This window comes from Lithobates pipiens, unplaced genomic scaffold (assembly GCF_037356315.1).
Source record: "Lithobates pipiens isolate NorthernLeopardFrog02 unplaced genomic scaffold, aLitPip1_a1.2 Scaffold_24, whole genome shotgun sequence".
Lineage (NCBI taxonomy): Eukaryota > Metazoa > Chordata > Amphibia > Anura > Ranidae > Lithobates > Lithobates pipiens.
Genome location: NW_027507786.1, coordinates 20,361,923 through 20,373,066, shown reverse-complemented (window position 1 = coordinate 20,373,066; position 11,144 = coordinate 20,361,923). Strand labels below are relative to the sequence as shown.

The 11,144-nt window shown below is 50.4% G+C and overlaps 1 protein-coding gene across 2 annotated transcripts in view; it reads right to left on the bottom strand.

Annotated features, from left to right (window-relative positions):
• LMO1 (LIM domain only 1) overlaps window positions 1-11,144 on the bottom strand; it is a 222,843-nt gene that overhangs the window by 10,232 nt on the left and 201,467 nt on the right. For both annotated transcript variants that reach the window (XM_077453669.1, XM_077453668.1), the window contains exon 3: window positions 4,892-5,017. In XM_077453669.1, the coding sequence (XP_077309795.1) occupies window positions 4,892-5,017 (126 nt within the window). The remainder of the gene's footprint in view (window positions 1-4,891; window positions 5,018-11,144) is intronic.

The window sequence follows — 11,144 nt, the reverse complement described above, 5'->3', positions numbered from 1 at the left end:
TCCTTCTGTAGAGGGTGGAGCCTACCCTGCCCCTCCCATATCTCTGCTCTCTCTGCCTCTGCAGGGTGACTGGCTTAGTCTCTGCCTCCTTTTGTAGTTTTTTGTAGTGGGTGGAGCCTACCTTGCCCCTCCCATATCTCTGCTCTCTCTGCCTCTGCAGGGTGACTGGCTTAGTCTCCGCCTCCCTTTGTAGTTTTTTGTAGTGGGTGGAGCCTATCTTGCCCCTCCCAAATCTCTGCTCTCTCTGCAGGGTGACTGGCTTTGTCTCCTCCTCCTCCAGTAGTTTTCTATAGTGGGTGGAGCCTACCTTGCCCCTCCTTATCTCTGCTCTCTCTGCCTCTGCAGGGTGACTGGCTTAGTCTCCGCCTCCCTTTGTAGTTTTTTGTAGTGGGTGGAGCCTACCTTGCCCCTCCCATATCTCTGCTCTCTCTGCAGGGTGACTGGCTTTGTCTCCGCCTCCTCCAGTTGTTTTCTATAGTGGGTGGAGCCTACCTTGCCCCTCCCATATCTCTTCCCTCTCTGCCTCTGCAGGGTGACTGGCTTTGTCTCCGCCTCCTCCAGTAGTTTTTTATAGTGGGTGGAGCCTACCTTGCCCCTCCCATATCTCTGCTCTCTCTGCCTCTGCAGGGTGACTGGCTTAGTCTCTGCCTCCTTTTGTAGTTTTTTGTAGTGGGTGGAGCCTACCTTGCCCCTCCCATATCTCTGCTCTCTCTGCCTCTGCAGGGTGACTGGCTTAGTCTCCGCCTCCCTTTGTAGTTTTTTGTAGTGGGTGGAGCCTATCTTGCCCCTCCCAAATCTCTGCTCTCTCTGCAGGGTGACTGGCTTTGTCTCCTCCTCCTCCAGTAGTTTTCTATAGTGGGTGGAGCCTACCTTGCCCCTCCCTTATCTCTGCTCTCTCTGCCTCTGCAGGGTGACTGGCTTAGTCTCCGCCTCCCTTTGTAGTTTTTTGTAGTGGGTGGAGCCTACCTTGCCCCTCCCATATCTCTTCCCTCTCTGCCTCTGCAGGGTGACTGGCTTTGTCTCCGCCTCCTCCAGTAGTTTTCTATAGTGGGTGGAGCCTACCTTGCCCCTCCCATATCTCTGCTCTCTCTGCAGGGGGACTGGCTTTGTCTACGCCTCCTCCAGTAGTTTTTTATAGTGGGTGGAGCCTACTTCACCCCTCTCTGCACATACTACATACAGTACAGTGATGATGTCACAATTAATGAGGTGGGCAGGAGGGGCGGCTGCCCTGAGCACTGGTATCATGTGCGATTGGGGGGGGGGCGCCGCAAGGAGAGGGTGATTTGTATTGGGTGGGGGAATTTGGGGGGAAGGAGGGAGTAAGAATTGTTCTAGGAGGAGAAATTTGAGGGGGGATGGGGGGGAAGAGGATTTGTGCTAGGAAGGGGAATTTTTTTTTTTTTGGGGGGGCGGGAAGAGGATTTGTGCCAGTTGGGATGATTGAGGGGTATTTGTGCTAGGTGGGGAAATTTGGAGAGGGGGGGGCAGGATGTCTACTTAGGAGGGGAGATTTGAGGAGTACAGGATTTGTGCTAGGAGGGGGAGGGGAGGTGAGCGCTGGGTGGACGTGTGCACTGCCGAAAAAAAATTGTTCATTTTCGTTTCATTCGTTTTATTTTTTTTTGTTTTTTGGGTCATTCGTTACGATTGCAATTCGTAAATTCAGAAATAAGAAATAATAATTAACTAATAATAAACTATTAAATTATAGATATTGGAATTTCCTTTCAAATGTGGCTGTCAGTGAACGTAACGAATCCGAATTTATCCGAAATAATGAATGCCGCATCTAAACACATGGAGAGGAACAAATTTATTATAAATAATAATCATAAAAAGTTTTTATGATTATTATTATTTATTATTATTAATTTGTTACGTTTCATTCGTTTAGATGCGGCATTCGTTATTTCGGATAAATTCGTAACTTCACATAAATTCGCATTCGTTACTTTCACTAACAGCCACATTTGAAAAGAAATTCCAATATCTATAAATTTAATAGTTAGTGATAGTTAAGTTATTATTCGTTTTTTATTATTTCAGATTTTCACATTTTTGGCTTTCTGGACTTTTGCATTTCTGAATTAGCGAATTTACAAATTTCTGAATTTCCGAATTCACAAATTGACAAATATTAGAATTTACGAATATTTGACGAAATGTGTTAAACGTGTTGACGCCAATTTCGGATATTTCCAAATTAACGAATTTGTCGAAATTCGTAAAAAAAAAAAAAAAAAGAATTTAGAACGAAATGAATTGCACATGTCTAGTGCTGGGGGGGGGGGGGAGGATTTGAGCTGGGAGGAGGGATGGGGGCGGACATCAGATTTCATTTTAGGTTTGGGGAGTGGAAATTTCTTCTTGTTCCGGTGTCATCTAAGAGGAAGTCTCTCCTCACTTCCTGTTGTGTCACCCTGACAGGAAGTGAAGGGGAATATCCCTCAATGGAGACACAGACAGGAGAGAAATACAATGTTTTCACACTTCTATAGTTTATCTAAGAAATTGTAAATACATTTCTGGCTACATATAAACTTTAATATCCAATAAAGGAGGAAAATCTTCCTGTGACATTAATGTCAGATTTTTGGACACATCTGCTGCAGATTTCCCCGCAATCTGCTGGATGGTGAGAGGAAAACCGACTTGCAGATTTTACGGGGAAAAGTTCAGGTTTCAGCACAAGAAGCTTAAAACCAACTAGTGAGCATATATGAGGGGGGGGGGGGGGCGTTGTACAGGATTTTTAGAAGGGACAGAGCGATGTTCTGCAGAAACAGGTAGAACATCTCTCCATCCCTTCCCCCTCCTGACAGATCCATATCTCTAGAAAGGTCCGTGATGGGATAATCTGCAAAATATATCAATATGGATCTGGAGGGGGAGGGGAGGGAGCGATGTTCTGCAGATCTCTATAGAGGTCAGTGATGGGATAATCTGCAAAATATATCAATCTGGAGGGGGAGGGGAGGGAGCGATGTTCTGCAGTTCTCTATAGAGGTCAGTGATGGGATAATCTGCAGAATATAGCAATATGGATCTGGAGGGGGAGGGGAAGGAACGATGTTCTGCAGATCTCTATAGAGGTCAGTGATGGGATAATCTGCAAAATATATCAATATGGATCTGGAGGGGGAGGGGAAGGAGCGATGTTCTGCAGATCTCTATAGAGGTCAGTGATGGGATAATCTGCAGAATATATCAATATGGATCTGGAGGGGGAGGGGAAGGAGCGATGTTCTGCAGATCTCTATAGAGGTCAGTGATGGGATAATCTGCAGAATATAGCAATATGGATCTGGAGGGGGAGGGGAGGGAGCGATGTTCTGCAGTTCTCTATAGAGGTCAGTGATGGGATAATCTGCAGAATATAGCAATATGGATCTGGAGGGGGAGGGGAGGGAGCGATGTTCTGCAGATCTCTATAGAGGTCAGTGATGGGATAATCTGCAGAATATATCAATATGGATCTGGAGGGGGAGGGGAGGGAGCGATGTTCTGCAGATCTGTAGAGAGGTCAGTGATGGGATAATCTGCAGAATATAGCAATATGGATCTGGAGGGGGAGGGGAAGGAGCGATGTTCTGCAGATCTCTATAGAGGTCAGTGATGGGATAATCTGCGCAATATAACAATATGGATCTGGAGGGGGAGGGGAGGGAGCGATGTTCTGCAGATCTCTATAGAGGTCAGTGATGGGATAATCTGCAAAATATATCAATATGGATCTGGAGGGGGAGGGGAGGGAGCGATGTTCTGCAGTTCTCTATAGAGGTCAGTGATGGGATAATCTGCAAAATATATCAATATGGATCTGGAGGGGGAGGGGAGGAAGCGATGTTCTGCAGATCTCTATAGAGGTCAGTGATGGGATAATCTGCAAAATATATCAATATGGATCTGGAGGGGGAGGGGAGGGAGCGATGTTCTGCAGATCTGTAGAGAGGTCAGTGATGGGATAATCTGCACAATATAACAATATGGATCTGGAGGGGGCGGGGCGGGAGCGATGTTCTGCAGATCTCTATAGAGGTCAGTGATGGGATAGTCTGCAAAATATATCAATATGGATCTGGATAGGGAGGGGAAGGAGCGATGTTCTGCAGATCTCTATAGAGGTCAGTGATGGGATAATCTGCAGAATATATCAGTATGGATCTGGAGGGGGAGGGGAAGGAGCGATGTTCTGCAGATCTCTATAGAGGTCAGTGATGGGATAATCTGCAGAATATAACAATATGGATCTGGAGGGGGCGGGGAAGGAGCGATGTTCTGCAGATCTGTAGAGAGGTCAGTGATGGGATAATCTGCACAATATAACAATATGGATCTGGAGGGGGAGGGGCGGGAGCGATGTTCTGCAGATCTCTATAGAGGTCAGTGATGGGATAATCTGCAAAATATATCAATATGGATCTGGATAGGGAGGGGAAGGAGTGATGTTCTGCAGTTCTCTATAGAGGTCAGTGATGGGATAATCTGCAGAATATATCAATATGGATCTGGATAGGGAGGGGAGGGAGCGATGTTCTGCAGATCTCTATAGAGGTCAGTGATGGGATAATCTGCAGAATATAACAATATGGATCTGGAGGGGGAGGGGCAGGAGCGATGTTCTGCAGATCTGTAGAGAGGTCAGTGATGGGATAATCTTCACAATATATCAATATGGATATGGAGGGGGAGGGGAAGGAGCGATGTTCTGCAGATCTGTAGAGAGGTCAGTGATGGGATAATCTTCACAATATATCAATATGGATCTGTCAGGAGGGGGATGGGACAAAGCGATGTTCTGCAGATCTCTAGAGGGAATAAACTGCAGTATATTTTAATACATGTAGGGATGTAAGCGGACAGAGCGATGTTCTGCAGAGTGTCTCACCTCTGGTTGCAGAGCTGACAGGCGAAGCAGTCCAGGTGGTAAACGTTATCTCTGGCACGCATGACCATTTCGAAGGCGGGGATGAGCTTGCTGCACGCGGCGCAGTTCCCTGTGGTTCCGAAGAGCCTGCCAAACAGACACATCATATATCAGAAATAAAATCACAGCAATGACATCATTGTGACCCATTACAGACATCGCTCTGCGTCTGAACAAAACCCATACCCACTCACAGAGGCTCAGCATCACATGTGGGCGTTACCTGCATGCAAACGCAGCCTGTCTAGGAACGCCCACTTCTCCAGACTGACATGCCCATCAATGCAATTTGATATTTGCATAACTCCTCCCATGACCCCGCCCACCACTTGCAGGGGGAGTGGTTGTCACTTTTGACCAGGAAGCATGGACAGCAATAAAAACATTGTCAGGGGTTCTAGCCCCTCCCCCATTCTGTGCCCCCCCCCCTCAAATAATGGGATTTCTCCCCATACAGTAGAAGGAAGGGGGGATATGGGGGTGTAACCAGTGTGAAGGGATCTGGGGGGGGGGGTGATCAGGATGGGGGTATCTGGGGTGTGTGTAGAATGGTCACCTCATCCCTTTACACCTGAACACATATTGATTACACAGTTTCTGTGGCTGATTAAGGTGGTAATAAAACTCACTTGGTGCCTTATCTGCATGAAATCAGCTTCAGAACCTGTATAATTCATGTGTGATCTGGATTAAAGGGATGAGGTGGCAACCATAGTTGGGTGTGATCAGGGTGGAGGGATCTGGAGGTGTGATAAGAGTGGTGGGGGGTACCTGGGAGGTGTGATCAGTGTGGGGGGGGGGGATCTGGGGTTGTGATCAGAGTGGGGGGGTATCTGGGGTGTGATCAGTGTGATGGGGGGTACCTGGGAGGTGTGATCAGGGTGGAGGGATCTGGGGGTGTGATCAGAGTGTGGGGGGGTATCTGGGGTGTGTGATCAGAGTGGGGAGATCTGGGGGTGTGATCAGAGTGTGGGGGCGTATCTGGGGTGTGTGATTAGAGTGGGGGGGATCTGGGGGTGTGATCAGAGTGTGGGGGGGGTATCTGGGGTGTGTGATCAGAGTGGGGGGGATCTGGGGGTGTGATCAGAGTGGGGGGATCTGGGGTGTGTGATCTGGGTGGAGGGATTTGGAGGTGTGATAAGAGTGGTGGGGGATACCTGGGAGGTGTGATCAGAGTGGGGGGATCTGGGGTGTGTGATCAGGATGGAGGGATTTGGAGGTGTGATAAGAGTGGAGGGATGGTGGTGGGGGGGGGGGGGGATCTAGGAGTGTGATCAGAGTGCAGTTATAGGAAGGGGGGGTCTGGAGGTGTGATGGAGAAATCTGGGGGTGGGTTTAGAGCAGTGGAGCATCTGGGGGTGTGATCTGATCAGAGTAGAGGAATGGGGGAGAGCTAAAGGTGTGATCAGACAGGAGGGTTGGGGTGGGTTTGCGGGTGTAATCAGGGTGATACCCCCCGTATCTGGGTCAGGGTTGTGATCAGTGTGGAGGGGATCTGGGGTTTTTATCAGACAGGGGGGTTGGGGTGGGTTATGGGGGGGTTATCCGGGGGTGTGATCAGAGTGGGGGGGTATCTGGGGGTATCTAAACGTCCACGGGCACTGACAACCCATGCTATGCCACTGAATTATGTTGACTTTAGCGGAGTTGCAGGACTACCTGGAGCTCATTAGCTGGTTATTTATAAACATTCATCAAATGGGAGATAGAGAGTTACAAAGTAACATTTTTTATAAACATTGATCAGATGGGAGATACAAAGTGACATTTTTACTTTTGTGTCTGAAATTCATCTCCAGATGAAAGGGATGATCCCCAATTCACTCTCTTTTCCCTTTCCCCCTTTTAACTATTATTTTCCTGCTTTTTTATTATTTCTATTTGTCACCATTTCAGCAAAACCAAAATTGAGAAGAATATTCAGCACACCGGCGAGGTGAATCTGAACGCTCCTGATTATTGAGATTCCATTATAAAGCACATACATGTAAACTGCAAGCTGTACGCGGATATCGGTCCAGTACGCGGATATCGGTCCCGTAAGCAGATATTGGTGTCGTACGCAGATATTGGTGTCGTACGCGGATATCGGTCCCATAAGCGGATATTGTTGTCGTACGCGGATATCGGTCCCATACGCGGATATCGGTCCCATACGCGGATATCGGTCCCGTAAGCGGATATTGGTGTCGTACGCAGATATTGGTGTCGTACGCGGATATCGGTCCCATAAGCGGATATTGTTGTCGTACGCGGATATCGGTCCCATATGCGGATATCGGTCCCATACGCGGATATCGGTCCCGTATGCGGATATTGGTGTCGTTCGCGGATATCGGTCCCATACGCGGATATCGGTCCCATACGCGGATATCGGTCCCGTAAGCGGATATTGGTGTCGTACGCAGATATTGGTGTCGTACGCGGATATCGGTCCCATAAGCGGATATTGTTGTCGTACGCGGATATCGGTCCCATACGCGGATATCGGTCCCATACGCGGATATCGGTCCCGTATGCGGATATTGGTGTCGTACGCGGATATCGATCCCATACGCGGATATCGGTCCCATACGCGGATATCGGTCCCGTATGCGGATATTGGTGTCATTCGCGGATATCGGTCCCATAAGCGGATATTGGTGTCGTACACGGATTTCGGTCCCGTATGCGAATGTCAATGCCGTACGCGGATATCGGTCCGGTACGCGGATATCGGTCCGGTACGCGGATATCAGTCCCATAAGCGGATATCGGTCCCGTACGCGGATATCGGTGCTGGATGAGAACCCCATTTTTGGGCTATAAGCGTATTGGGCTGAATCAGGTTTTTACTACTGTCGGGGTCCCCGCCAGGAAGACCCGCCCTCTTTTTGTCTCAGTGACCAATTGTGCTTTGCTACAGAAAGTGGTTGGAAATCCCACATTTTACAGGTCTATTTATTGTTTTCACTGAAGATTCACAATTTTTTTCCACATAGGATTTAGTTAATAAAATGTGCGAATCATGGGTGAAAGTTGTATGAGACTGGGATGAAAACATTGATGAATAGACGCTGTTCTCGCGGTCATGGTGTTGGTTCGATGGTGTCGCTCATTCTGAATGGAACCCCCAGTAATGCCCAATGTGCTGCAATACAGAGAAAAAGTCCACACACCTTTTAATTGCATTAGACCAATATTTCTTAACCAGGGTGCTGCAGCACTTCGGGATGCTCTTTGGGTTTCCAGGGGGGGGGGGGGGGGGCGACAAGCATGGGGCCTAGTTTGCCCTGGGTCGATAGAATGAGTTGACATGGTGTGGGTCAACCAGCTACCAGCACTGTAACAACCAATGATACTCTAGGGTCAGGGGCATGGGATCGTGCATTGGTTTAGCGATGGTGGCTAGCTTGCCTGCACCATGGCAACACATGACTGTGATCCAGGGCAAGGGGCATGATGGCCCACCTCCAGCATTCAGGAGAAGATGGAAGTCTGCCCCCTCCAGACATCTTTCCCCACCCTCTGCACTGGAGCCAAAAGGTAGAACTCTAATATGAAGAGAGCACTGTGTGATTGGGTGATTGGTGGCCCTGTGATGGAAGGATTGTGTGATTGGGGGCCCTGTGATGGAAGGATTGTGTGATTGGGGGCCCTGTGATGGAAGGACTGTGTGATTGGGGGCCCTGTGATGGAAGGATTGTGTGATTGGGGGCCCTGTGATGGAAGGATTGTGTGATTGGGGGCCCTGTGATGGAAGGATTGTGTGATTGGGGGCCCTGTGATGGAAGGATTGTGTGATTGGGGGCCCTGTGATGGAAGGGTTGTGTGATTGGGGGCCCTGTGATGGAAGGATTGTGTGATTGGGGGCCCTGTGATGGAAGGATTGTGTGATTGGGGGCCCTGTGATGGAAGGATTGTGTGATTGGGGACCCTGTGATGGAAGGACTTTGTGTCTGGAGGCTTCTGTCATGGGGGCACTTTTTCTGTGATGGACTGGTTGATTGGGGGGGGGGGCTGTGATGGGGGCTGTGTTATGGAAGGACTGTATGGTTGGGGGGGGTGTTCTTTGATGGGGGCTGTATGATTGGGGGGCTCTATGATGGAGGACTGTGTGGTTGGGGGGTCTTTGATGGGGGGACTGTGTAATGGGGGGGCTCTGTGATGGAAGGACTGTGTGGTTGGGGGATTCTTTGATGGGGGCTCTATGATTGGGGGGCTGTGTGATGGAAGGGCTGTGTGGTTGGGGGGGGTCTTTGATGGGGGGACTGTGTAATGGGGGGCTCTGTGACGGAAGGACTGTGTGGTTGGGGGATTCTTTGATGGGGCTGTATTATTGGGGGGGTGTGATGGAAGGACTGTGTGGTTGTGGGGCTCTTTGATGGGGGACTGTGTGATTTAGGGTAATGTTATGGGAGACCTGTGTAACTGGGGGGCTTTGTGATGGAAACTGTGTGATTGGGGGCTCTTTGATGGGGGACTGTGTGCTTGGGGGAGGGGGGCAGCGGCTCTGTGATGGAAGGACTTTGTAAATGGGGGGTCTTTTATTGGGGGACTGTGAGGCTCTGTCATGGAAGGACTGTGTGATTGCGGTGCTCTTTGATGGGAGAGCTGTGTGATTGAGAGCTCTGCTACAGGGGGCTTTGTGATGGATATGGTGTGATTCGGGGGCTCTTTGATGGGGTAATGTATGACCGGGGGGCTCTGTTTAACTGGGGGTCTTTGTGATGGATACTGTGTGATGGGGGAGCTTTTGATGGAAAATTGTGACTGTGGGGGAGGGGGTTCTGTAATGGAGGACTGTGGCATTGTGGGGCTCAGTGACAGAGACCTCTGGGGTGGTGGGGCCCAGACATGTAGCGTTGAATTTGACATTAAAGGGTGACTGAAAGTAAAGGGGTGACTCTGATGGGAAAGGAAGACTCTGACATGAATGGGTGAATCTGGTATGATGGGGGTGCCCTCTGACATGAAGGGTTGACTCTGGTGTGATGGGGGATCCTCTGACATGAAGGGGTGACTCTGGTGTGATGAGGGGGCCCTCTGACATGAAGGGGTGACTCTGGTGTGATGGGGGTGCCTCTGGCATGAAGGGGTGACTCTGATGTGGTGAGGGGGCCTTTTGACATGAATGGGTGTCTCTGGTGTGATGGAGGGCCCTCTGGCATTAAGGGGTGACTCTGGTGTTATGGGGGGCCCTCTGGCATGAAGGGGTGACTCTGGTGTGATGAGGGGGCCCTCTGACATGAAGGGGTGACTCTGGTGTGATGAGGGGGCCCTCTGACATGAAGGGGTGACTCTGGTGTGATGGGGGTGCCTCTGGCATGAAAGGGTGACTCTGGTGTTATGGGGGGCCCTCTGGCATGAAGGGGTGACTCTGATGTGGTGAGGGGGCCCTCTGACATGAAGGGGTGACTCTGGTGTGATGGGGGGCCCTCTGGCATGAAGGGGTGACTCTGGTGTTATGGGGGGGCCCTCTGGCATGAAGGGGTGACTCTGATGTGATGGGAGGGGGCCCTCTGACATGAATGGGTGACTCTGGTGTGATGGGGGGCCCTCTGGCATGAAGGGGTGACTCTGATGTGATGGGGGGGCCTCTGGCATGAAGGGGTGACTCTGATGTGATGGGGGGCCCTCTGGCATGAAGGTGTGACTCTGGTGTGATGGGGGGCCCTCTGGCATGAAGGGGTGACTCTGATGTGATGGGAGGGGGCCCTCTGGCATGAAGGTGTGACTCTGGTGTGATGGGGGGCCCTCTGGCATGAAGGGGTGACTCTGATGTGATGGGAGGGGGCCCTCTGGCATGAATGGGTGACTCTGATGTGATGGAGGGGGCCCTCTGACATGAATGGGTGACTCGGATGTGATGGGGGGCCCTCTGGCATGAAGGGGTGACTCGGATGTGATGGGAGGGGGCCCTCTGACATGAATGGGTGACTCGGATGTGATGGGGGGCCCTCTGACATGAATGGGTGACTCTGATGTGATGGGAGGGGGCCCTCTGACATGAATGGGTGACTCGGATGTGATGGGGGGCCCTCTGACATGAATGGGTGACTCGGATGTGATGGGGGCCCTCTGGCATGAAGGGGTGACTCTGATGTGATGGGAGGGGGCCCTCTGACATGAATGGGTGACTCGGATGTGATGGGGGGCCCTCTGGCATGAAGGGGTGACTCTGATGTGATGGGAGGGGGCCCTCTGACATGAATGGGTGACTCGGATGTGATGG